Genomic DNA, 27,856 nt, shown 5'->3' with positions numbered 1-27,856 from the left:
ATCCTCCTTTCCCCCACCCCACACACATTCTTCCAACATACATTCTTTTTTTTCAACTTGCCCTGTGCATATATATTTCTATAACTATTGGAAAAGTTGGGCTGGGGGAGGGGGGTGCAGCGCAAGGTTCCCTTACCTTCTTGAAATATGGTGTGTATATATAAGGGAAATGCAACATTCCTTTCCACTAGCTGCTTTCCTCCCATAAAGAGCCCTTAAAACTGTGGACCAGTAGGTAAATGAAATCACAAGTGGTGCTAATAACTGCAGGTTAAACATTCTGTTCCCATATTTTCTTTTTTTTTGCCACAGTAATCTGAACACAGGGATGCATTGAAGTTTGGTACCTTTTGGTTTCATAAAAATGCCCAACCTTTGACTTAGAAGTACCTAGTTTTAAGTTTAAAGATCTCGCCACTCCTCTCATATTCCAGCCTGCTTCTATGCAAGGTTAAGACAGGTTCTCAGTTTGAGCTGCAGATTGTAATGAAATCACTTTCCTTCCCCCCTTCCAGATCAGTCAGAGCTGTCAGCATGACCACTTCCAGCCAGCTAGCAGCACTTCATTACCAGAAGCAGTCTCCAAATGTGACTAACAGGGAAAGGGACGGGAGGTGGATAATAGACAAGGACAGACTCAGGGATGAGACCCCTTCAGTTTGCACAGACATAGGGTGTTAAAGGGACAGGATGAGAATCTGTAATATCATTGTGAGGGGGAAACATTTCTGAATCCTAGATACTAGAATGAGGACCCAACCTAGGACTTGAGGATAAGTGGAAAACAATTCTATAACTCAGTTCCTAAAGAAGTGGGTCAAGTGAAAAATGTCAGTAGGTTCAAGAAAGTTTGGTTATAAGAAGGGCAGATTTATGAGGGAGTCATTAAGGAAAACTAGATATTCTAAACTTTTGAGGTTAATGTCAGGGAAGACAAGAAGCCTTCTCTAATTCTGTCTCTTATTAGAGACTGAATCTTTTGTCTGCCTGTAAAGAAAGAGATCTTTTGTGAACTTAGGGGTGAATGGTGTTGGGTTGAAAACTATATTTAGAGTAGATTTACTAACCGATTAGACGGTAGTGGCGAGGGGGGAGAGGAGTATAAAGAAGTGTGGCACAACAAGCCAGCCATGCACCATCAGGAGGTTTCCCAATTGACTGAGCCTGGGCTTGAAAAGAAAATGGACCAATTAGCCAATTACAAAGACCAAAGGTGAACAAATTGAACTATGAGGATTCATGGATATAGCCAATCAGTGTACTAGCACCCTCTTAAAAAATATTCTTATCCTAGAGAACTTCAGAGATTAGATTAGAACTTAGATACTGCATAATCTGACAGTTTTCATTTTTATGTACTAATAATCTTTGAGTCTGTATTCTTTTCCCTTATAAATAAACCCTAGAAAACACCTCCTTGTGGTCTGGAATGTATAGTGAGAGTAGAAAGGAAAAGGAAGTAAGGGATGGATTTGGTCAGGAAGCAGCATCAAAAAGTGAGGCATATAATCATGATTCATATGGGGCATCTGGATTAAAGAACCAACGAGGCTCATGGGTGAGAAGACTTGGTACCTATGGGTGGATTAGTGATCAGGGAGCACGTAGACAGTGGTGAAAGCCCCTGGGGACTAAAGTCAAAGATTCCCCTTTCTTGGCCTCTTAGGTAGATACTGGTGCCTGGAAAAACAACTGAGTCACTAAGGTTCAAGGCTTTGTCCTTCATCCTTTACAGTGCCCAGGTCCTTCTGCTGTTTGGGGGCCTCTGCTTCCTACCCTCTTGTTCTGCGACCATTGTTGGCCAAGTTGGACTGAGAGGTGATGTAGACCCTGAACCATAATGCTATGTCCCTTGATTTGAACCCAGTTCTCACTGAGGTTATTTCCTGCCAGTAAACTGTAACCTGTGGGCAAAACTGGACCTTGTACTGTTCTGGCTGATCTTTGTGGTAGAACCTGACTTCTGTGCAAGTAGTTTATCCCAGACAATGCCTAACTTCCATCAAACTCCCCATAAGCTACTATTCCAAACTTCCCCTCCTTGCCTCAAGAGTCTAAACTACCCAGTCCCCTTTCAGCTGAAGAGATCACCACATACCTCACTGAAAAAAATAGAAGCTATCCTCTATCTCCCTGTCTGCTGCGCCCCAGAACTGTTTGCCTAATTCTTTGGTTCAGTCCTCTGTCAGCAGGTGGCTCTTACCTTGCCAAGGCCAGCCTCCTCTACTTTGTCCTTTGATCTCGTCTCCTGGAGCCCGCTTTGTTGATCCCTTCCTATTTTTAATCTCTCCTGGTTCCTTCCTTCCAGCCTATAAATGAGCTCAGGTTTTTCCCCTTACTTGACCATTCTGTCCTTACACTCCAGTCCTCTCTTTTCCACAGCCACATTCCTAGCAAACCTAAACCATTTGCATTTGCTTTCATTAGCTCACCTCCCACTCACTCCTCCCTCCCTACCTCACCAATCACCCAAAATAGCTCTTTCCAAAATTACCAATTATCTCTTGCTAAATCTGCCCTTTACCTTTGCCCTTACCCTTCTTGCCCTCTCTGCAGCTTTTGGCACTGCCTTTTTTAAATAGATACCCTTTCCAACTTTACAATCTCTTGCTTGACCTTGTATGACTGCTCTGAGTTGACTTCCATATTCTATTCTACACCCAAAATGCTCTACACTCCCTTTACACGTATGCCTATGCAGATAACTCCCATGTGTATAATATATATTTAGTCTCCTTTCTGAGCTTTAGACCTTCATCACCAATGACTCATTGGAGATCATTTCAGTGTTTTGTGAGCATCTACAATGCTATCTCCACTGGTCTTCCTCCTGTTGAAGGTACCATTTCTTTTAAATCATCCAAATTTACTACAGGTTCTCTTTTCTTTAAATTTTCAGTCTCCCTCACTCCCCATATCCAGTAAGTTACCAAGTCTTGTTAATTTACCTCCACAATGACTTAGAACTGTGCCTTTCTGTAAGCTCACAGGCCCACCATCCTAGTTTAGGTCTTCAGCGACTGCACTATTGCAATAGCCTTCTGATTGGACACCCTGCTTCCTACCTTTCCTAAAGTGTCTTCTGAATGCCTTCTAAAATAATCTTTCTAAAACAGAAATCCAACGCCATCATTTCCCAGCTCAAGACTCTTCAGTGATTTCCCTTTTGCCTCTAGGATATAATATAAACTCTTCTTGACATTTAAAACCATTCACAATTTGGCTCAGCCCCCCTTCCTAGGATTAATTCCCATTATTCTCTTTCTCACACTTCCAGCCACCTGGCTGACTTGCTATTTCCCAAACTCCATGTTCTTTCTCCTGCAACTGTACCTTGGCTCAGCCTGTGCCACCTCACTGAAATACGCTCCCTCCCCACCTCTGCCTCTTAGAATCATTTTCACCTTCCAGGCTTAATTCAGGTGCCACTCCCTATGGAAAGCCCTTCCTGATCCCCCAGGCCCATTCCCTAGTTCTTCTCTTAATTTCCCTTGACCTCTCCTATTAATCTCCTCAGATGTACACAGAATGTACTTGAGGGTTTTTCATTTTCATTTTATTTTTGTTCTTTTCACTGGGGTGCTTAATATAATGCATATTGAATTGACCCAGGTCCCTCTTCCTTTTCTGCACCTTCCCTTAGCAATCTCCATCTCCCCAGCATATCAAATGGCTTTGCTTTACCTCCTGTCTTGTCAGCATTTTTACAAGTAACACATTTGTGCCTTAAAAATTAGAATGGAGCAAGTGGAAGCTAGTGACTTTATGAGAAATCAAGATATTATAAAACAGAACCAAAAGAATGAAAAAATGGAAGACAATGTGAAATATCTCATTAGAAAAACCACTTACCTGGAGAATAGATCCAGGAGAGAGAATTTTAAAATTATTGGACTACCTGAAAGCCGTGATCAAAAAAAGAGCCTAGACATCATGTTTCAAGAAATTACCAAGGAAAACTTCCCTGATACTCTAAAACCAGAGGGTAAAGTAGAAATGGAAAGAATCTACCAATCGCCTCTTGAAAAAGCCCCCAAAAGGAAAACTCCTAGGAATATTGTAGCCAAATTCCAGAGTTCCCAGGCCAAGGAGAAAAATTTGCAAGCAACCAGAAATAATTTAAGTAGTGTGGAAACACAATCCGAATAACACAAGATCTAGCAGCTTCTACACTAGGGGACAGAAGGGCTTGGAATATGATATTCTGGAGATCAAAGGAGCTAGGATTAAAACAAAGAATCACCTACCCAGCAAAACTGAATATAATACTTGAGGGCAAAATATAGATTTTCAATGAAATAGATGACTTTCAAGCATTCTTGATGAAAAGATCAGAGCTGAATAGAAAATTTGACTTTCAAATACAAGAATCAAGAGAAGCATGAAAAGGCAAACAGGAAAGAAATCATAAGGGACTTAGAAAAGTTGAACTGTTTACATTCCTACATGGAAAGATGTTATTTGTAATTCATGAGACCTTTCTCAGTATTAGGGTAGTTGAAGGGAATATACGTATATATGTACATACATATATATATATATATATATATATATATATATATATATATGTATGTGTATATATATACAGACAGAGAGCACGGAGTGAGTTAAATGTGAAGGGAGGATATCTTTAAAATTAAGGTGAGAGGAATATATTGGGAGAAGAAGAAAGAGACAGATGGGGCAAATTATCTCACATAAAAGTGGCAAGAAAAAGCTGTTACAATGGAAGGGAAGAGGGGGTAGGTGAAAAGGAATGAGTGAATCTTGCTCTCATCAGATTTGGCTTAAGGATTGAGAATAACATACACACTCAATTGGGTGTCTTACCCTACAGGAAAGGGGGGGAGGGGAAATGATAGAAGGGAGGGCAGATTGGGGGAGGGGTAGTCAAAAGCAAACACTTGAAAAGGGACAGGGTCAAGGGAGAAAACTGAATAAAGGGGGACAGGATAGGAAGGAGGGAAATATAGTTAGTCTTTCACAATAACCTGTATTGATTTGCTTGCCCTCTCAAGGAGGGTGGGTGGGGAGGGAAGAAGAGAATTTGGAGTTCTAAAAACATATTTTAAACATTTAAACAATTTTTTAAAAATTGTTTTTACATGCAACTGGGAAGTAAGATATACAGGCAATGGGGTATAGAAATCTATCTTGCGGAGTAGGGTGAGAGAAGGCAGGGCAGACTGGGGAGAGGGGCAATCAGAATACATGCCAGCTTGGAGTGGGGGGGAGGGTAGAGATGGGGAGAAGATTTGTAACTCAAAATCTTGTGAAAACAAATGTTGAAAACTAAAAAGAAATTAAAAATAAAAAACAAACTAAAAACAAGTAACATTTGTGATGTTATTTGGTGTTATTTCAATTTCTGATTCTGGGTAGAAATGCTGCTCACCACGTTCACCTAGCACTAGTACCCCCGACTGGAAGAATTGTAGCGAGCTTTTCCAGGCCCCCTTCACCCCTCATTTGCCGATGAGAGGTTTCTGGAAGGGAAGGTTGTAAGGTGATGGCTCAGTAAATGGTGCTTTGTGCAGCCGAGGTTTGAAATATTGCACATGCAGCAGCGTGTGTCCCTCCTCCCACAACCCAGTGAGGTAGGTATGCAGTGCAAGTAGTACCCACATTACACCTGAAACACTCGGGCTGCGAAGTTAAGTGACTGCCCCCCCCCCCATCAGCCAATTAGAGTCAGAAGCGGGGTTTGAACTAGTCTTCCCGACTCTTAGATCCTGCTTTCTATTCCCTAAGCTTTGCTGCTCAGCTATAGCCTAGGAGAAGCTCCGTGCCTTGCTTTCCAGGCCCCAGGACTGACATACACCCTCCTACCTTTCCACTCCGCACTTTCTCTCCTACTCAGCTCCCTCAAGGAAAGGGCCAGCGGCCTCAGAGCCCGGTCTGGGAATGAAGGGCGGGTGCCAAAGGCAAGATCCGCCCCGGCGGAGGTGGCCCTCCGCCCCTCCCGCCGCTGGGTCTAGCTCTGGGAGCCCAAAGCACTCCGAGTCCGGTCCTGCCAACACACTCTTTGGTGGTGGGCAGCATGCCAGCCGGGCACGCAGGTAGCCGCCGCCAACGCCACCCGCTGTGCCCAACGCGATGGAGAGGGCTGGCCTCCCGCTCTGCCTCCTGGCACTGCTCTGGCTGTGCCTACAGCAGGTGAGATGGAACCGAGGCCCCTGGAAACTGGCCTAGCCTGGGGAAGGCGCTACACGGGGGGCGATGCCTTTATTCTCTATGATGGGGTTGAGGGAGGGGGAATCGGCTCCAAATCCTGCTCTGCCTCCACCAAAGTGGCCCAAACCGCCCCCAGCCCCGCTAAGGAATCCGGGGTCTGGTTATCGGTGGTGGTGAAGGGTGTTCATATCCCCAGAACACAGCTGGCTGCGTGCATGAGAGGTGGGTGGTACGGCCAAATCCCGATCTCACTGAGAGATGAGGACAGCAGGGATCCAAGATCCGGAACTAGCCTCTAGCCTGGCCCCAGGTGATCCCCTGAGGGCCCTTCCCGCTCTAGAAGTACGACTAGTACTCTCCCTTTGGGCACTTCGGCTTCTGGACGCGCTCCTCTCCCCTCTTCAGAGGCTTACCCCTTCCCCAAGAGCTAGACTGGGACTGGAAACGAGTGGGAATGTGGCAGGTAGGAGGCTCCTGGGGGTGGCGTCCCTGCCTCTGTGACTTCTGCTTCAGTGTGTTGGAGCCAGCCCCATCGCTAGCACGACCATCCCTGGGGTGAGAACATTGGTCACTATGTTACTGCAAAGAAAGCTGACTATAGCCAATAGCAGAGGAGCACCAAATAGCGCGGGAGACATGGGCGAGGGGAGACAGATTTAGCAAGGTCTATCTTTCTTCTTTTTATGGAGGGAGCACCCCAAAAATATGAGTTTGAAGTCAAGGAAATCTTAAGTAAATTCTCTGGGAAACCACGGCAGAATGTAGGGAGAATCCAAGTACCACGCCCCCAAACTATCCCTGCCCTGCCCCCACCCCACCCCCACCAGCTCTGATAAAGAGGAGTGATTCCACTCCCAAGGCTCATGGTACTTAACGTCAACTGCCCATCGTACCCTTTACATGGGCATTCTGGTTTCTGCTTCCATCTTATTCAGGGGCTTGGCTCCAAGCATTTTCCCACCCAGGCTAGCTAAGGGATGGAACCAAAGAGGAAGGAGAGAAACTTATACTAAGGGGAAGGATATGGTTTCTTGACTGAGATAGGATACTGTTACCTCTAGAACAGGGCAGGACTTTTGAGGGGTAGGAGATAGTCTGTGAGAGTAGGAAACAGTTATAGCCTTAGGGAGGAAGTAGAGGGCCAGAAGATGGGAGTTCCTTCCCAGGGAGTAGACTGAGGGTGCTAATCCTGAGGGGTTGTATGCTTCCTCCTGCTGTTTGCTCAGCCTTGCCCTGTTTGCCCAGGGAGTGGCAGCGGTGGCAGCAGCAGCAGCAGGTGGGCGAGCCTAGCAGGTTAGCCGGATGTAATAGGAGCCTCTGCAGGGGGCTCACCCCTCCCAGGCTCTGTGCTTCTCAGTTTTGTGGCCCCAGCAGCAACCTGGCACCAAAACCAACCTGGCCAGTTTGAAGAGGGAGGAAGAGATGTCATCAAGAGGGAGAAAATCTTCAGCCTCTGGCTGGGAGGAAAATCAGAAGGAATTGGGAAAAAGAGGCATCCCCATTGAATCACCGTCAGTTTAGAGACATCTCTGGGCTTCCAGCTCCCTTATCTTCTCTTCCTCCTATCCCATTCCCTTCAGTTGTGTAGCTTCTTGTTGGATTCCATGGTGGAGCAAGGAGGAAGACTACCTTCTTCCAGACTGTATATATCTTGCACCAATTCATTTACAAGTTGTCTCCCTCATTAAAATATAAGCAGGGCCTACCAGGACAAAACCATTCTCCATAACAAGACTCTTCCAGCCAACCAGGTCCAATAACGATCCAAGGAAATGAGGACCTGGAAGTCCGTCCTAGGGAGGGCCCGAATCCACTGGGGGTTAGGTGGGGGGCAGAGTTTGCGTGATGCCCTCCTCTGAACTTTTGTTCTTCATTCTGGGGGCCTGTAGGGAAGGACAGGAGGCACCCCTGAAGCCCTGCTTTTCATATCCACTCTGGATGGGAGTCTGCACGCTGTTAGCAAGAAGACAGGGGACATCCAATGGACCCTGAAGGATGGTGAGCCGGTCCCTGGGGGAGAGGCGCTCATTGATTTCCCCTCAATGCTCTCAGAATGCTGGTAATAATGGTATCTACCTACTTTCTAAAGCCCCCCGGGGATAGACTTGAGTAACAACAGGCTAGGAGGCCCCATTCGTCAGCTCAGTCCACAGCTTCCAAAATTTGGGGCTAGAGCAGAGTTGTCCATGGCCATCGTATGAGAGTGCATTCTTGGGAGATCGGGAGGGCAGGGCCAGTAGCTCTCAGTACTTTATCACTTACTGTCTTCGTTTCTGCAGATCCTATCATCCAGGGGCCTGTGTACGCCACAGAGTAAGTATTCCGTCCTCATGACTGTGGCCTGAGATAGGGAATAATGAGGCAGAGGATGGACAAGGTTCTGGGATACAAGAGGATAGGATTTTTAGGATTTGGGGATGTGAGTGTAGGGGAAGAGAATCCAGGGTTCTGAGCAGTAAAGGAGAAGAAAGGGAAGTAAGGTTTGGGGGTACGGATGTTGAGGACATGGCAACAAAGTTCTCAGGCAAGGAAGAGAGGAGGGGAGGAAAATGCAGGCTCACCTGAGAAACTAAATGAGAGTGACTGATGTTTTGGAGGGGAAATGGAGGAAGGAGTTTGAGTTTGAGGCAGAAGGAAGACGATTTTGATCAAATAACCTTCCTAAGCATGATTTCCCAGGGACAGTCTTCCCTAGGCAAGGTGGATGGGCAGGCCTCTGGGTCAGCCATCAAGAATCTGGTTGGTGGCAAGCCTCAGGGTCTGCCTTCCCGTGGCTCCTCCACACTTCTAACATCGACTTCTCCTTCTTCTCCAGACCAGCCTTCCTCCCTGACCCTAGTGATGGCAGCTTGTACATCTTAGGAGAGGAGAGCAAACAGGGCCTCATGGTAGGTGCCCTTTGGTGGGGATGGAGCCCTCAGCAAAGGCGGTATTTGGGGAGTGGTTGCAGGGAATGAGTGTCATGGGTACACACTCAGATTTGAATCCAGGAGAGAGGCGGAGTATCAGATTCTCCCACACAGGAAGGACCTGTGCCTCCCCTCTGGAACATTAAGGGGAGGCAGAGTGGATAGAGTCAAAATGTCTTAGGATCTCTCCTGGTCAGCCTGGGCTAAGCTATCCCTCCTTCTCTTTCTCTCACAGAAACTCCCATTCACCATCCCAGAGCTGGTACATGCCTCCCCCTGCCGCAGCTCAGATGGTGTCTTCTACACAGGTAGGGGGAATTCTTCAGTTCACGTTTGGCTTCTTAACACTCACATTCCACCCTCCCCGCCCCCACCTCTTCTCTCTCTCTCTCTCTCTCTCTCTCTCTCTCTCTCTCTCTCTCTCTCTCTCTCTCTCTCTCTCTCTCTCTCTCTCTCTCTCTCTCTCTCTCTCTCTCTCTCTCTCTCTCTCTCTCTCACACACACACACACACACACACACACACACACTCCACAGTTCTGACCACACCAGGCTTCTCCTGCTGGCTTTGGGTCTGAGAATGGAGAAACTTATCTCAGGGTAATGAGTTCTATCCATGAGAATGGGAAGGGGGCATCATACCTGGCAAGAAAGTATAAGCAGAGGTTTTTAAAATGTAGAGGATAGAATATTTCAAGGGAGGGCACTGTTCTTCCCTCATTCAGGAAGGAAGCAGGATACATGGTTCATGGTGGACCCCAAGTCAGGCAAGAAACAGACCATGCTGTCCACGGAGGCGTGGGACAGGCTGTACCCCTCAGCCCCTCTTCTATACATTGGCCGCACACGTGAGTGAGAATGTTAATCTTCTACCCCCATAGCAGACCCAGGTCCCCTTTGTTCAGAATATTGATACAATAATGTTACTAGACCACTTAAAGAACGGACCTAGTTATGGGTGCCTCTGGGAAAGGTTAATTTACTTGCATATACGTCCTACCTAGATATAGGCATGCATCCAGGGGGTCAACAGTCAGTCAGTGAGCATTTATTAGGCACTGACTATGTGCAGCACTGTGGACCTGGGGTCATACATACAAGGGGTGATGAGGAAGAGGATGAACAAGGTTCTGGGACACAAGAGGATAGGAGTTTTAGGATTTGGGGATATGAATGTAGCCCAGAAAGTTAAAAAATAAAAAAGGATTCCTACCCTCAAGAAGCTCATATTCTAATGGGGGAGACAACATGTAAATAACTAGGAACTAACTAGGAACACACAAGTTGGAAAGTAATAGGGGAGGGGAAGGCACTAACAACTGGGGGGATTGGGAAAGGCTGCCTGCAGAAGCTGGACTTGGAGCTGAGTCTTGAGGAAAGAAGCCAGGAGAGCTGAGAGCTGAAGGTGAGTAGGCAGAGTCTGCCAGGCTTGAGGATCTATGCTTGTAGAAGGTGTGGATGGGGAAGAAAGAGTAAGTTGGGTAGGAAGGCGTCAGTCATTTAAGAGTTTTAAATGCCAGATAAAGGAGTTTATAGTTGGTCCTGGAGGTAATAGGGAACCCCCGGAGCTCATCAGGCCACGAGGTGAAATAGCCAGATTTTACTCCAGAAGAATCACTGGCAGCTTAGCAGAGGAATGGAGGGGCTTGGAGTCAGGGAGACCAAGTGATTAGAAGGCTATTGGTCCAGGACCAAAGTGAGGAGGGCACAAACCAGGGTTGTGGCTGTGTGAGTTGAGAAAAGGCGGATTGATTCACAGGCTGTCCCAAAAGTCTTAATACTCCAAGAGCTTAAAAATGCCCTTGGATTTTGGGGCCACCATGTATGAGAGATGTTGGGAAGGGAGAAAATAATTCGATTTGGCGGCAGACTGGATATGAAAGCTGAGCTTGATCGAGGAGTCAAAGGTGACACTGAGATTGTGGGTCTGAGAGAGGGGCAGTGCCCTGGGCAGAAATAGGAAAGCTGGGAAGAGGGGAGGATTTGGGAGGAGGGGGAAGACAGGTAATAAGTTCTGTTTTGGATGTGTTGAATTTGAGATGTCCAAAAGGCAGTTGTTGACTTTGAACAGAGCTTTGAGGGGCACTTTTCATTGGTGGATAAAGAGCCAGGGGGGTAAAAAAGGAACTTATTCTTCATATAGACAGCTGCTCTTGTACAATGAAAAGGCCTGGGTTCAATCCCACCCCTGGCACTTAATATCTGTGTGACCTTGGACAAGAGGCTTAGCCTCTCTGGGTCTCAGTTTCCTTGTCTAACAATGAGGAGGCTGGACCAGATGATCTCTGAACTCCCTTTCAGTTCCAGATCTACGATCCCTGAGTTTCTTCAGCAGGGGGTTGGGAGGTGAGGGTGGGAAGGAGAAATACATGGAGAGAAAACATTTCTGGGGGCCACGGGAAAGGACACGACTCTACTTACCACTTTCCAGAGTACACGGTCACTATGTATGACCCCAGGTCCCAGGTCCTTCAATGGAACACCACCTTCAGAGGCTACTCTGCACCCCTCCTAGACCACTTGCCTGGCTACCGTAAGTAAAGCCTGCCTCAGGATGATCGTGAATGACCTTTTCCTTGACTACCAGGAATGAGTCCTGGCCCTTGCAGTCCGAGGTCCCCCTGGGGTATTGTCTGAGTGGGAGGTGGGGGAGGGACCTTATTTGCCCTCAAGTATTACCAGCCCCCTTGGGTATCATCCAGCAGTTTTACCCAAAACATCCAGGACCAGCTCCCGGGAGGAAAAGGGAGAAGGCGCTTAGGTGGTCAAGAGGTGTGTCCAGAATGGGGCTTGCAGCTCAGTATCTTCTTCTGCAGAGGCGGGCCATTTTGCCTCCAGTGGGGAGGGCCTGGTGGTTACCGTGGACAAGGAGAATGGAGCAGTTCTGTGGACACAAGACTATGGCTCACCTGTAGCGGGTATTTATGCCTGGCACCAAGACAGTCTACACCGGCTACCCCACCTCACTATGGCCCTGGACACGCTGCGCTTCCTCACCCTTCGCTCCAACCATATCCACCTGAGGCGCTGGGCCCAGCCCTCTGGAACAGCAAGCAGGGACTTCTCTACTTCCGAGACTCAGTTGCTGTAGGTGCCCAGTGGGCCCCAGGGGAGTCAGCATACCAGGGCCTGGGCTCAGAGGGAGCCACCACCTGAAGGAGGGAGGGTGAAAACAGAAAGAACCCTAGGGACATGCTAGCTGTCCCCACAGTCCACATCATGCCATCTGGAGAATTCCACTCAAGTAGGGACTGGGAAGAAAACAAAACCAATGAGTCATCAACCTTTACCTCTAGTAGAATTTGCCTTCCCCTTCTTTCCCATCCATTCTCCTTCCCTAATCTGATCCCCTTGTCCCTTCCATCATGAACTTCCCCTTGCCCAGGGCCAAGTGAGGTGCCCTCCTACATCACCCTCACCCTAGACTGAGTAGGGCCACCTCCTTTTCCCTCTTGACCTCCTCTAGGCTAACACTGTACGTGGGGAAGCATGCAGCCAGTTTCTATGCCTTCAGTGCTCTGGTCCACGCGGGTGTGGCACTGGTGGTAAGAAGGGGGAACCCTGCCATGGGTGGGGAGAATGGGCAGATGACTAAGTAAAGGCTCCCTTCATGGCCTTCTTCCTCCTCCTGCAGCCCCGGGGAGTCATCCTGGCCCCAGCAAAAGGACCCACCACGGAGGGGGTGACTCTGAGTGACTCAGGAGAGCGGGAGGTCACGCCTAGCACAGATGTCAGATACCCTCCTGGCAGTATAACTGCTCTCCACAGCTCATGGCTACTCATTGGTGAGGGGGCACTCTGGGGATGAGAAGAACCACTCCAATGACTATATACATAATCAAGACTCCTCCCTGGCTCCTTCCACTCCTCCCCGGGGTGGGAGTAGGAGAACTTAACTTCCTTTTCTGTGCCTTCCCCAATTAGAACATAAGCAGCTTGAGGCAGGCCCTGTCTTTCTACTTGTATTTGTATTCTCAGCACAGAACAGCGCTTGGCAAAAATGCTCATTTATTGATCACCTGAAGGAGCACTCTGGCTTTAGTGCCTAAAGACCTAGGTTCAAATCCCAGTTCTGCCACCTTTGTGACATTGGGCCTGTTTCCTCCATTGGACTAGACCTTCTGGCTCTAAATCTGTGGAATCTCTGTGTTCCTCATATTGAGCCAAAACCTGGCTCCCCATCACCTCCGGTCCTTCCCTTGGACCAAGAGAAACAAATCTAATCCTGCTTCCTTGTGAAAGGTACCATTCAAATAAATGAAGACAGCTAGCTCTGCCTTCTCTTCCCCAGCCTACCACCCCCATCCCTCCATCCTCTTACAGGAATGATGATAATTGGCATTTATGGAGCATTCCCAGATTTGCCAAACACCTTATATACCCTCTCATTTGATCCTCATAACTGCCTGGTGAAGTGGGTACTTAGAGAGATCGAGGATTTGTTAAGGTTTTACTAGGCACCGGGCACCTGCACTAAGTGCTAAGGATACAAACGCAAGCCGGTGCCTGCCTTCAGGGAGCTGACAGTCTAATCAGGGCTGACAATTCATGAAGGGAGCTGGAAAAGGGTGGGGGCAGGTGGCATGGTGTGGAGATGGTCAGGAGGGCTTGATTTGGACCGGATAAAGCAAAACCTCCCCCACTAGAGACTAGGAGTCCAAAGCTGGTGGGAGAGAATGAAGGGGATAATGGTAGGAGTGAGTGCAGCATGAGGTGGAGGTGGCCAGAAGGTGTTTAATTTCCTAGTTTTACAGATGAGGAAATATACAGGCTTAGTAATATGGCAGAGGCAGAATTTGAATCTGTGACTTTCCTGGCTCTATGTCCAGAGCTGTCTCTAGGTCATCTATCCATAAATGGCATGGTCTCCTCTTTATTCACATTCTGGGTCCTGGTCCACTAGATATTCTTATTTGTTTATGTCCTTTCTAAGATGTGGCACCTAAGGCTGAGCCCACTAACCCAGATGTACCAGGGTCCAGGGAAATCTGGAGTCATACTGGGTTCAAATGACAGCTCTGCCACTTACTACCTATGTGACTTTGGGGAAATTCCCTAGCTTCTCTGGACCTCAGTTTCCCCATCTGTAAAATGAGGGGCTTGGACTAGATGACCCCTGATGTGCCTCTCAGGTCTAAATTTGTGATCCTATGAGGCAGCAAGATGGTGCAGTGGGTAGAGTACTAGACTTGTAGTTCAAATCTGCCTCAGACATTTTCTAGCTATGAGACCCTGGCCAAGTCACTCTCGCAATCTGTTTTCCTCATCTTATAATAGTACCTAGCTCACAGGATTATTGTATCAAATAAGACAGCTAAAGAGTTCTGCACATCTTAAAGTGCTATACAGATGCTATCATTGTCATCATTATTATATGACTAACAACTCCTTTATTCTCTACTGTTTTTACTAGCTTAACTTAAAGATCCACTAGCTTTCAGACTGAGCTTCAGGTCCCTTAACCCCCACCCCCACCTCCACCCCTCCTCAGGTTTTAGTACTTCCCAGACCCAGAGATTAATCTGGCTTTATTAAAGACTTTCATGACCCCAGCTGACCACTCGGACCTCTGTTGTCCTCCCCGCTTTTCCCCAGGACACCATGAGCTTCCCCCTGTTCTACACACCACCATGCTGAGGGTCTTCCCCACCTCGGGCTCCAGGACTATGGCTAAGATCAGCCCCTCAGAGAGTGCCTCATCCCGTACCCTCTTCCAAGAGGTCAGTTTTCAGATGGGAAGAAAGGGAAGAGGGAAGGGGAGGGGGAGGAGGGGAAGAGAAGGCTCAGAGGATCTTTAGAACCATTCCCCTGCACTGGGTGGTCAGTAAACAGACGGAAAACAACACTGGGCCCTGGGAAGAGGGAAGATAGGACACATAAGGTAAGAACTTCTCTGCCCCTCCAGTTTTTTAGCATGAGCCGGGAGGTGGCATGGGGTCCAGAGAGGCTGCCAGGGCCCCAGACTGAGGAGGGACCCCAAGATCTGTACCCAGGGTCTGGGTCTCAAGACATTCTGGTAGCTGGTCTCACCACCCTCCTGCTCGGTGGCTGGATCATCTTTCTTCTTCATCAGGTAAGCTCATGTGCCCTCACCCAGGGCTGGGAGTCCCAAGTTCTGCCCTCAGACTCCTCCACAAAGGATTCAGAACCTGCAGCTTTGCCCCTACGTCCCTTCTCCTCCTCCCAGCCCCACCCTCAGGATCCCCAGTTCTGTTCACACCTAAGATCTTTAGCTTTGATCTTTCGACCCTCCCCCAACACAGGGTTCCCCACTCTACTCCCATATCTTCTCCTCAAGATGCCCAGATCTACCTCCTAATCTTTATCCCTAAGACATTTAGCTCTGGCCCCATGCCCTACCCCCAGGATCCCTGACTGTAGCCCCTCATCCTTCCCTGCTAGTAATCCTAGCTCTGTACCATCCCCTTTTCTCAAGACCCCCAGGTCTTTTCCCCTCAGGATGTCCAACCCTGCTTCTTCAGTCCTACCCCAAGACCTCCAGCTCTGTCCCCTTGTCCTGAGGCTCCCTTAGTTTTCACTCACCTTCCTTCCCTTCCTCCTGAATCTACCCTAAACCCAGAGCTTCCCAGGTCTCTCCAGGAGGGAAAGGGAAGGAAGAGTTGGCATGCCTGGCTTGGTTTTGTGCACCTGGCCCTCCATCAGAGTAATGGTACATAGTAGGGCCCATCCGGGCCACTCTCAGGGTTAAAGCAAAGATGAGCCTGTCGCTGAGCCCTCATTTGCTATCTGAACAGTGCATACAAGAGAAACGTCATGGTCCACTGGGGATTCCAAACCCCTGCCCTTCCCAGGACCCACTCCCTCTACCCCTGGGGGCAGCCTTGAACAACCAAGGGACCCCTTGGAGATCTACTGCCATCTCTCCATCCTCCCCTGATCCCACAGACCCCACTGGCAGGGTCCATTCCATCCAGAGTGCCCCAGAACCTGGAGACACCGAAGGTGAGTCCTCAGTCCTCATTTGCTCTCTGAGTGGGAGGGCAGAGAACTGGAGTGCCTGGATAATGGAAGAAAGAAAGGAAGGAAGGAAGGGAGGAAGGAAGGAAGAAGAGAGGAAAGAAAGAAAGGGATTAAGAAAGAAAGAAAAAGGAAGGAAGAGTGAGACAAACAGAGAAAAAAGATAAGCATTTATTAAGTGCCTACTGTATTCAAGGTACTGTGCTAAGTGCTAACTTATCTCATTTGATCCTCACAACAACCCTGGGAGGAAGGTGCTATTATTGTCCTCACTTTACAGACAAAGAAACTGAGGCAGACAGAGGTGGTGAAGGGACTTGCCCAGGGTCACACAGCTTGTGAGTGTCTGAGGTCAAATTTGAACTCAGGTCCTCCTGACTACCGGCCCAGCACTCTATCCATTGTGCCACCCAGTTCTCTCTAGGAGGAAAGCAGAACAGACTGACCTGTACAAGGGAAGGGGAAGTAAAAGGAGAGGTAGAGAAGGAACTGTTGGGATATTTGTTTTCTCTTCAACGCTTATATTTTATAGTTCTAGCTTTCCAAAAGTGTTTATTCCTATCTTAGAAAAGCTTGAACGGGCAATTCTGTACACTGCCACGAGGGGGCAGTAGTGTACCATAGCCACATAGTCCAAATAGGAAAGCCTGTATTTTGTCTGATACCAGATGATGGCTCTCTGCGTGGGCATCATTTAAACATGAACTTTTTAGTCCTTACATGCATCAGGGTATTATTATTTTAAAATCTAACTCAAACAACATTTAAAACAGGTAATACATCCAAGTGGCTTTAAAAACCAGCGACAACACCCCTAGGTACTATTTGACATTTTTCTGCCACAAAAGTCTAAGAAACTCATATATATGGACCTTAACTAGGATCATCCTTTATAATATATATTTACTTCTTTTTTTAGTTTTTTTTTTAATTTTGGAGGGGGGAAGGCAGGGCAATTGGGGTTAAGTGACTTGCCCAAGGTCACACAGCTAGTAAGTAAGTGTGTCAAGTGTCTGAGGTCGGATTTGAACTGAGGTCCTCCTGACTCTAGGGCCAGTGCTCTATCCACTGCACCACCTAGCTGCCTCCTATGTATACTTATTTCTTAACATTGACAAATCTTCCTAGAATATGCATGCATTTCTGAGACCTAAGTCCCTGTAGATTTGTTTCCTTCTCTTTGTCCAGCTTAGGGTAATTATTGTTCTTGAGTCGTTTTTAGCCTGTCTGACTCGTCATGACCCCCATTTAGAGTTTTCTTGGCAAGGAGACTGGAGTGATTTGCCATTTCCTTAGGCATTGAATTTTATAGATGAGGAAACTGAGAGGCAAATACGGTTAGGTGACTTGCCCAGGGTCACCCAGACAGTAAGTGTCTGAGGCCAGATTTGAACTCGGGAACACAAGTCTTCCTGACACTAGGCCGGGTACTCTATCCACTACATTGCAGTCTTTTTTTAGGTAAAAGACGTATTTCTCTCTCTTAACAATAAAATCCTAATAAATCCCATGACATGATATTTTGACTTTTCATGGTCTTGCACTTTGGAAAGTCTGGTAAAGAAATGAGAAATGGTTTTAACATTTCAAAACCTTCTTTGCATTCTGAAATTCAGATAACTGTATTGCATTTATTTTTCTGTGCCGCTGTTATTCCAACATGAAAGGCTGAACTTGCAGAGCATCCTTCTAATCCCCCTGAAAGGGTGGGCATTGTCTATTAATTCGGGGAGTTTAGTAATGGGTTCATAGATTTAGGCTTAGAAGGGTCACTTAGGCTAACCTCTCATCTTACCAGTGAGGAAGCTGAGGCCCAGAGAGGTTGTGACTTGCCCATTTACAATGATAGTAAGTGGCACTGGGTGCAGCATTTGAACCCAAGTTCTTTGACTCTGAATCCAACAGTTTTCCAATTCGACAGCACTGCTTCTACACATATACCGTGCCGCCTCTGCTTTCTCATAGTTTTAACTTTATCCAATAAGAGTAGCTAACACTTATATAGCACATTCTGTGTGCCAAGCACTGTGCTATCTCATTGGAGCCTCACGATGACCTGTCAAGGGAAGTGCTATTATCATCCACATTTTTTATTTTTTATTTTTATTATCCATTTTACAGATGAGGAAACTGAGGCAAAAAGAAGTTAAGTGATTTGCTCAGCATCACATAGCTAGGAAATATCTGAAACCAGATTTGAACTCAGGTCTCCGTGACTCCAAATCTAGCACATTGTGCCACCAGCTGCCTGTGGGCATAAACATGAGCCCCTGCTCCCAGAAGTAGGTGACAGGACCATTTCTTAACTTGTGTCCCAAATGTTTGACTTCTGAAAGTCTAACTAAGCTTCCCTGTCCAACCAGCTTTACAAATTCTGTTTAACCACCCCCAGAGAAGCAACACAGGCTCATCTGTGCTCAGGATGAAAGGAGTAAAGTCATCTGTGTACATTGTGGCAGATGCTTCCAACCAGAAGTGTGCTGGTAAATATTTAACAACAGCTCTCCTAAGAGTATGACCCACTTTTAAATATAATCGGCATTGTTAACATTTTCTCTATTTACATTTTAAAGTCTAGAAGATCAAAACAATTAACTCAAGCATTTGCCAATTTCCAATATGTCAGTGTTCACACTAAAAATTTAACAATGGGCTTTTGAGCCTGATGGATGGTTCCAGCATACCTCTGCATCCAACCTGCTTATATCAGCCACTGACCAACCCTTGGAAAGAGGCAATTGATTCGTCAGACCAAAATGCTAGACATTAGACTGTCTGATTTTAAAAAGACTATTTGTAACTTAGACTTTTCTCCAAATGCCATTTTCCTTCACCTAGTTCTATCATCCAAATGATATTGGACTGTGTTGAATATATATAATAATGGTGGCTGTTGTCCTTCCTTCTCAAAGAGGCCCAAAATGGCATCATTATGTTGGAGTCAAGGTACTGTGGCTGATCAGATCGATACGAGCTCTGAAAGCGCTATCCCAGATCGGCACAAACAGTCCACGTGAACATTTAGAGTGGAGATGTCTCTAAATGTGCACATCTCATGTTTCTTTTGAGCTACTGCAAGCCTTCTTTGATGCAGGCACGCCACGCTGGGCAGTCCTGCGACAGCATCTCTCAATCAATTCCAAAGTTCTTCAGAGAGACCTTGAGAGTGTCCTCGTATGGCTTCCTCTGACCTCCGTGTGAGTGCTTGCCTGGTGTGAGTTCTCTGTAAAATAGTCTTTCAGACAAACACGCTTTGCCTAAATGTATTTTAGGCAAACATTGTTCAAATACACATAATAATATGACAGTGCCGGTTATAGAAGATGCATCAAATTTTGTTCTAAAATTTAACTTTGAATAATTCACACAAAATCTAATAGTGCTCTCTGGTCTGGGGATATAGATTAATGGGGAAGCCTAGCAGCTCTCTGAAGGCCTGACAGCCCAAAGTTTTAGCCTCTCTGTGTTTTTTCCTGAGACCACCTAATATTTCTCTATTGATAATCTAATAGTTAATGCACATGCCAGCAGTCAGTAAACATTTATTAAGCACCTACTACGTGACAGGCACACCTACTATGTGGCAGGCACTGTGCTAAGTGTGGGTCATGCTTTCAGGCTTGTAAAGCACTTTCCCAACCCCTGATAGGAGCATTTGGGGGTCTTCTGGTGCTCCAGTGGAAAAACTTTGGAGTCCAGGAATCTGAGATCAAATGATGCCTATGTGAGCAACACAAATTATTTCACTTCTCAGATCCAGTTTCTCATTTGTAAACTAAGAAAAGGCACTAGAAGACCTCTAGGGTTCCTTCCAGATCTACATATATCATCCTATCAGGTAGGTATCGTCATCTTCACATTACAGATGGCATGGTCCAGGGGAAAAGTGCTGGCCTTGGAATCAGAGGACTTGAGTTAATAAATTGCATTTATTGCCAGTACAACCTTGGTCAAGTCACTTATCCTCTCTGAACCTCAGTTTCCTTGTCTGTAAAATGAAATAGTTGAACTAGAAGATCTGTAAGGTCCCTTCTGGCAGCTAGGTGGTGAGGGGGATAGAGTACTGGGCCTAGGATCAGGAAGACCTGGGTTCAAATACAGCCTCAGACACTTCCTAGCTGTGTGACCCTGGACAAGTAGTCACTTAACCCTTTTTGCCTCAGTTTCTTCATCTTGCAAATGAGCTGGAGAAGACAAATGGCAGACTACTCCAGCATCTTTGCCAAGAAAACCCCCAAATGGGGTCGTGACTGAACGACAACAGGAAAACCCCTTCTGGCTCCAAACCTAAGAAACTGAGGCTCACTGGGGGTAAAATAGCTTGTCCAGGGTCACACAGCTAGAGTCAGAAGTGGAATTTGAACTCAGTTCTCCTGCCTCCAAATCCGGGGCTCTTTCCATGATGTCCATGATTCTGTCTCTCTAATTGGATGATAATTTTCCAGCATTTGTAGCACATTCAGCCGAAGGAATTCTACTGAGTTGGTGCAGAGGATAAAGCGCTCCATTTGGAGTCAGGAAGACCTGAGTTCGAATCCTGCCTCAGCCATTTACTAGCCAGGGCAAGTCGCTTCACCCTTGTCTGCCTCAGTTTTCTCACCTGTAAAATGAGCATAGTAACAGCCTCTACCTCCCAGGGCCGATGTGAGGCTAAAATGAGATCGTATTTTCAAAGTGCTTTATAAACTTTAAAGTGCCATCTTGAAAGCTGGTTGTTATTATTTTGAAGTATAAGTATGGGAACATGCTCATTCCGGATGTAACGCCCTGTTTCCAACCAAGACTTGTTCCTACGTACTCTACTTCCTCTAAGCAGGGAGCCAACCTGTCTATTACTTTTATCTCCTCATATTCTTCTTTTCCTATTCTGGCACCTAGAACCAATCTTTTAAGTTAAGGTTTTGTTCTCAGACAACTTCAATTTTCTTTTTTTTCTTTTTGACAACTTCAGTTTTCTTGAAGATTTCAAGAAAATTGCATCTAGCCGGTCCATAATTAAATTAGGGGATTCTTCCCAAGTGGTCTTCAATCTATCTTTCCATAGGGGTAGAAACACCATTACTTTATCACCTCTCTGTGGTGCAGTGGAAAGAAAAGCACAGAATTTGGAGTCCAAGGACCTGGATTCAAATGCTACCTCTGCCACTCTGTGACAATGGGCAAGTCATACTCTTTGTGGGCCTCGGTTTGGACTAGATGAACTCTAAGCTTCTTTCTAGCTCTAATTCTCTGGTCTTATACTCTCAAATATACTCGGAGCTCTAACTGGAGCAGGACAATTGCGACTTTGTCCAGGGCCCCTAAATTAGACAGGTACAAAAATTTACACATTCATTTCTTTTTTTTCTTTCTTTTTTTCAAATTTATTTTTAGTTTTCATCATTCTCTTCCATAAGATTATGAGTTCCAAATTTTCTCCCCATCTCTCCCCTCCTCCCACCCCAAGTCGCCCTGTAATATGTAAAAGAAGAATTAGAACCAATGGGAGAGACAAGAAAGAAGAAACAAAAGAGAGAGAGAGAGAGAGAGCGCGCGCAAATAGTCGACTTCAATCTGCATTCAGACTCCATAGTTCTTTTTCTGGATGTGGACAGCATTTTCCATCATGAGCCTTTTGGAGTTGTCTTAGATCCTTGCATTGCTGAGAAGAGCCAAGTCTATCAAAGTTAGCCATGGCACAATGTGGCTGTTACCACATAATCATTTCTTAAGCTGCTAGAAACAACTGAATTTAGACATAGTTAGCAAAAATAATTAGTTAAAAATAGGACATTATTACCATAACTACAAGGACATTGTTAATAACACCTATCTGTGAGTCACTTTAATAACTAATTACTCTTCCCACTCATCTAATTGGTCTTAATTATTTCTTATATTATTTTTATATCATGAATTACCAAAATTGAGGCAGGGACCCAATTTATACCGCTTGTCCCAGGCACCAAAATTGCTAGTTATAACTTTGAAAAGCCTAAAATTACTGTTCTCTATTATAAAAATTTCGGGTTTCTTGAACTTCTGCCATGATTTCTTATAACACTCAATTATCTCTCTAAGACTTAATATAGTATCTACTATTAATGTTTTATACTGCTATTAATTTCCTTTTCTTGGACCCTTCAATTAAACTCCAGGGAGCTCTCACTTTCCTTCCTTATAGAAATGCTTGAATAGTGAGAGCAGAATAATTAATCATTTAATTAATTAATTAATTGACAACAGAATCTGGCCATAATGGCAAGTTGCTCTGCTCCATGCCTCTCTCAGAAGTCAGTACTTACTAAAGAAGGAAGAATATTCAAGAATTCATTTCTGCAGAACCCTCATTTTTTGGGGGTGCGGGGAGCCTCTGGTTTGCTGTTCCTGCTTCTCTTCTAACTACTTGCCTGGCTACTTACTTGTTTCTAGCCCATTGCTCTGTTTTGATCTCTAGTATCTATCTACATATCCAAAGTCATACAAGTCATGGAGTTTTAGATCTGGAAGGGACTTGAGAGACTATTTAGTCTCATTCATTCACTTTACAGATGATGAAGAATACAGATTTTACAGATAAGGAAAGTGAGACCCAGAGAGTTTGAGGTGACTTGCTTAAGTTAGAGCTAGTTAGTGGCAAAGTTGTTAACTAGATCCAAAATTTCTTGACGCCCAGGCTCAGATTCCCTGCCCCTCCAGCGCTGTACCCCTCCCGCCACACCCAGGATTAGGACAGCAGAGTTATATTTTTTAATTTTAAAATTTTTATTTTCAGTTCCAAATTTTCTCCCTCCTTCCCCCCCTCCCCTATGGAACTGAGAAGCAAGAAACATGATATCCATCATACATATGAAATCCGCTCACGTTTCCTTCCCATTCTACCTCACCTGCTCTTGTTGGGAGAAGCAAGGAAGGAAACGCATTTTTTTTAAGTGCCTACCATGTGTCCAATATTATGCTAAGCACTTTACAAATATTCTATCATTTGATCCTCACAACTATTTTACAGTTGAGGAAACTTAAGGGACTTGCCCAGGGTCACGCAGCTAGTCAATGTCTAAAGGTCTTCCTGACTCCAGACCCAGCACTCAATCCACTGTGCCATCCCGCTGGCCTACCTTTGGCTTACCATGCTATTCTGACCTTTGGCTTTGGAGTGTTTCCTGAATCTACATCATCTTGGAATGTCATAGAATCTTCTCAACATGTGTAAAAATTCGAATTCTAAACTCTGCCTGGGCCTACCCATTAACTGTCCATTCTTTGCAATCCATTCTTTACACACCCCTGGCTTGATGTGACAAGATACTGAGTAATTCTATCAGGTCTGGTTTGAAAGATAATATGGATCTTATCTTCAGATGTATCATGGGGTGCAGGTTTGCCTATAAGCCAACATGCAGCTACAGGCACGATCACAGATTGATCAGACAAGGGCCCTAGGTGACACCAGCTCCTCTATTGCTGCTATCTCCCTTCTGCTAGACTTTTTGGTGGTTCCCTACTTTGAACACATTGATGACAATCTTACCAGACTAATAGAGTATAAAATCAATGTTGACTACTGGACTAATTATGTCCCTAGACCTTCCCTTCAGGACACAGCCATCTTTGTCCCTGCTGATAAGTAGAATTCTGTCTAATGGCTATCTCCTACCCCTGGGGGCAGAGAATGCCATACTGGGAAGTCAAGTGGAAATGCATTTATCAAGCACCTGCTATGTCTCAGGGCTGTCCTGCTCAGTCCTGGGGGTACAAAGAAAGGTTAAAAAAAACACCCCAAACAATCCCACTCCTTGCTGTCAAGGAGCTCACAGTATGACCAAGAAGACAAGAACATGCAAACAACTACTGTTATCCCTTCCATGTGGCAACTTTCCCATCACAGTTTCACTATATTGTGAGTCAGCATAAGAAATTAAATGGGAATTTGGGGGGAGTTTTGCAAAGCCACAGATGACTCAAAAAAGTCAGCAGAGGACACAGAACCTTAGCTCAAATTTTACGATAAGGTACTGTAAACATCTCATAAAAGAAAAAGAAAAAATTCAGACTTCTTCTCTGGTACAAAGGCAGGGCCAAAACATTTTATACAGATTTTTCAGATCTTGGGCATGCCATGCCCCTAATCCCTGCAATGTGGAAGGGATAACTGTAGTTTAGTTGAAATTTAAAGGAAGTCAGGGAAGCAAGGAGGGAGAGGTAAGAAGGGAAAGCATTCTAGGCATGGAAGACAGAGCCAGTGAAAAGGCCCAAAGTCAGGAGATGAGTATCTTGCTGGAGGAACAGCAAAAAAGCCAGTGTTATTGCATCATAAAAGTGCCAGGGACTTTGATCCGTAGGCTGTGATTAGTGTTTAGAGGATTCGATCCAGATTTACATGGTAGAGGTGGTTAGTGGGCTGTGTTTGGGCAAGCAACCTGTGCATCTGTATGCTGCCAAGTTCTCCTGTCTGGTGGGCAACAGAAAGAGTGCAGTGGTTCCAATTCTGCTGGGCTTAAACATAGCCACCAAGTGCGAACTTGTCTGGACAGCCACCGGATGGCATTGGATGACCTTCTGCCATTACTGTCCCACCAGTTTCAAGCAGAGCCAATGTGTTGCCGTGATTAGGCAGATCATCAGGTTGGACAGGGAAGCTGGGAGATGGAAGAATCCTCACCCAGAGCTAAGCATGCAGGATCCAAGTGAAAAAAAGAACAAGTCCAAACTGAAAAGCCAAATTGTGCTCATAATAAGATGTCTGTGGAGCCCAGAGATCCAGGGCTGAAATCAGTGGAAAGGCTAGATTCAGAATGTTTGGCCAGATAGACATTCCCAGCTGAAAGTTTCCGCATGAAATAAGAAAACCAGAATGCTTTTTTTGATACAGTGATTTCTTGAGGACTCTGACATATGGATTCCCTGTTAGCCCACAGAATTGGTCAACTTTCAGTTTAACTTAAGGAATCATCCATTCTTCTTGGACTATAAGAGGTCCTTCATTCTCTGGACTCTTCTTTCCCTTCCTTCTATTCCAGACTCCTTTCTATCTCATGTGCTAGAAGAGAAAGAGTACTGGGGCTTGGAAAGAGAGGACTTGAGTTAAATTACAACTCTATTAGCTATGTGATGCAGGGCAGATCATTTAATTTTTCTCAGCCTCAGTGTCTTCATTTGTAAAATGGAAATAATATATTTGTTCTGCTTTATCTTATAAAGTAATAAATAACAGCTAATTGTATAAATTTTTAACTTATTTCTTTTTACCTGGGATATTGGAAGGAAATAAAGAAAGGAAAGTGATGGGATGAGCCATGGGGAAAGGAAAAGAGGGAAAACATTCCAGAGATTTGGGTTGGTAAAAAAAAATCTGGATAGAACATTTGACCTGGAGTCAGGAGGACGTGAATTCTAATTTGGCCTCAGACGATTACTATCAGTGTAATCCTGGGCAAGTCATTTAATGAGGGGGTGGGGAGAGGGGGGGGGAGAGAGAGAGAGAGAGAGATTGAGAAGAGGAAGAGACAAGGAAACATAATAGGAGTAGAAAGTAAGAAAGGAAATGAAGAGGATCCCAGTTGAGTGAAATGAACAAAAAGAGAGGAGTGATGAGGGAATGTGAGGATTATAGTAAGAAAGGAAGGAGAAGGGGAAAGGGAAAACCGGGATCATGCTCCTAGGAATGCAGGCACCTACAGGGAGCTGAGTTTCCTAAGGCCCTGCTCTCTCTCTTCCAGCCCCAGATGAAGAGCTCACTGTGGTGGGAAAGATTTCCTTCAACCCTAAAGATGTACTGGGCCGTGGCACAGGTGGCACCTTTGTGTTCAGGTGAGCAAGGGCCAGGTGGCCAACCCTGGACTTCCTACCCAGCAGGCCTCACTCTCATCTGGGGCACAGGAGGCCCAGGATGTGGGCCTAATCAGGAGGTGATAAGGGCAGTCCTTGGGGTATGTAGGAGCCCTGTCCAGGTCTTGGCTTTGAGACCATTCAGTTCCCCAGTCTATCCTCAGGCTCTTTCTCCCTTTCCATGCAGGGGCCAGTTCGAAGGGCGAGCAGTAGCTGTAAAGCGGCTGCTTCGGGAATGTTTCAGCCTCGTGCATCGGGAGGTGCAGCTGCTCCAGGAGTCGGACTCACACCCCAGCGTGTTGCGTTACTTCTGCACCGAGCGGGGACCCCAGTTCCATTATATCGCTTTGGAGCTCTGCACGGCCACCCTGAAGGAGGTGAGCCTGATACCAATAGGGCCTCTACCCTTTCCTCCTTTCCAGGAGACAAAACAGCTCCTCAATACCTTAGGTTGGGTTAGATTTAGGTTAGGAAGATGGGCTTCTCTATCAGCTGACATGTATGCAGTGCTTTATGTTTATAAAGTGCCTTCATATATTTCATTTGACTCTTTACAACAACCCTGCAAGGTGGAGAAGACACGATATTCTTTTATTGTACAATTACACAGATTAACTGACCTGCCTCTGATCCCTTTACTATAAAATGGAAGAGTCAAGATTCAAATCCCAGACTTCTAATTTTTTTCTTCAGCTTTCTTCCCAGACTACTAAAGTGCTTCACGCTGATAGTCTCTTTCTTGCCTCCGATGAGGTCAGAAATATCATTCCCCAACATCAGGAAGGATTGTAGGAGGAGATATTAGAACAAGAAAAAAAATTGAGAGGCTGTTATAGTAATTTGGGAATGGAAAAATGAGTCCTAGAACTGGTCACAGCAAGAATGGAGAGAAAGGAAGGAATTCATGAGAGCTATTTCGAAGAAAAGATTTAGCGGCACAGATTGGACAAAGGGAGGAGATGCAAGAATAAATATGATGCAAATGCAAATTCAATATTCCCTAAGCATTTAGCTGTACGCCAGGCAGGCACTGGGCTAAGTGTTAGGGACATGCATACAAGTAAGTGAGCCTTTAAGGGGTTTATATTCTAATGACAGAAAACAACACAGAAAGGGGAGCCTTGGAAAAGGGATAAATACATCACCCAGAGTAGAGGTGGCTAAGACATGAGGTGGAGGTCTGGATCTGAGCAAGATTGGGTATAGACCTATCAGAGCCCCGGATGGCTCCAGGAGTGGAATCCAGAGTTCTGCTGGGGAGGAGATAGAGATGATAGTTTGAGGGGAGATGGTATAGTGTGGATATGGCTTGCTATGTGTCTAGTACTATTTTAGACAATGAGACTACAGAAATAAGGACTTTATATAAGTCTCTACCTTCAAGAAGCTAACACTCTGTTGAAAAGGATACCACATTTTCCCTCTTTTAATTATTTCCTATTTATCCTATACATAGCTTGCCTTGAATATATTCATTTGTTTGTTGTCTCTCCTATTAGATTGTAAGCTCCTTTCTGTATCCCCAGTGCTTAGCATAGAGCCTGGCACATAGTAGGTGCTTCATAAATGTTTACTGAATGAATGACTATAGCACTTAACAAGCATTTAAGTGCCTACTATGTGACAGGCACTGCACTAGGCACTTGGGGGTACAAATACAAAAAATGAAACAATCCTTTCTTTTAAGGAACTTACCTTCTACTGGAGGAGACACGCACATATGTGTAAGCATATACATAATAAACATAGAAGGGAATAAAATGTAAATACAAGACAGCTAAATATAAGGTAGTTTGAGAGGGAGGGAACTAGCAGTTAGATGAAATCAGGAAAGACTTCATGTAGAAAGTGTTGCCTAGGGTACATCTAAGCTACAGTGAGGGATTCTGAGGCAGAGGAGAGGAGGAAGTGGTTTTGCTTGACTTTTTAATTCAGTTTAAAAGTACCAGGGGGATTGTTTGTTGGAAAGTGTCAAAACAAAATGAATCCT

At 45.6% G+C, this 27,856-nt stretch overlaps 1 protein-coding gene across 1 annotated transcript in view; it reads left to right on the top strand.

The window, feature by feature from the left end:
- Window positions 1-6,076: 6,076 nt before the first annotated feature.
- The window catches only part of ERN2 (endoplasmic reticulum to nucleus signaling 2), a 29,166-nt gene continuing 7,386 nt past the window's right edge, over window positions 6,077-27,856 (top strand). Inside the window, exons 1-15 of the mRNA XM_036739339.1 lie at window positions 6,077-6,156; window positions 8,064-8,172; window positions 8,454-8,487; window positions 8,990-9,062; window positions 9,319-9,391; window positions 9,807-9,929; window positions 11,513-11,614; window positions 11,898-12,168; window positions 12,548-12,626; window positions 12,716-12,866; window positions 14,677-14,801; window positions 14,987-15,154; window positions 15,837-16,044; window positions 25,758-25,848; window positions 26,054-26,243. Of these exons, the coding sequence (XP_036595234.1) occupies window positions 6,097-6,156; window positions 8,064-8,172; window positions 8,454-8,487; window positions 8,990-9,062; window positions 9,319-9,391; window positions 9,807-9,929; window positions 11,513-11,614; window positions 11,898-12,168; window positions 12,548-12,626; window positions 12,716-12,866; window positions 14,677-14,801; window positions 14,987-15,154; window positions 15,837-16,044; window positions 25,758-25,848; window positions 26,054-26,243 (1,857 nt within the window). The 5' untranslated portion in view covers window positions 6,077-6,096. The remainder of the gene's footprint in view (window positions 6,157-8,063; window positions 8,173-8,453; window positions 8,488-8,989; window positions 9,063-9,318; window positions 9,392-9,806; window positions 9,930-11,512; window positions 11,615-11,897; window positions 12,169-12,547; window positions 12,627-12,715; window positions 12,867-14,676; window positions 14,802-14,986; window positions 15,155-15,836; window positions 16,045-25,757; window positions 25,849-26,053; window positions 26,244-27,856) is intronic.

This window comes from Trichosurus vulpecula, chromosome 9, assembly GCF_011100635.1.
Source record: "Trichosurus vulpecula isolate mTriVul1 chromosome 9, mTriVul1.pri, whole genome shotgun sequence".
NCBI lineage: Eukaryota > Metazoa > Chordata > Mammalia > Diprotodontia > Phalangeridae > Trichosurus > Trichosurus vulpecula.
Note: the sequence above shows the minus strand (reverse complement) of the source record. Positions and strands in the feature narration are given on the sequence as shown.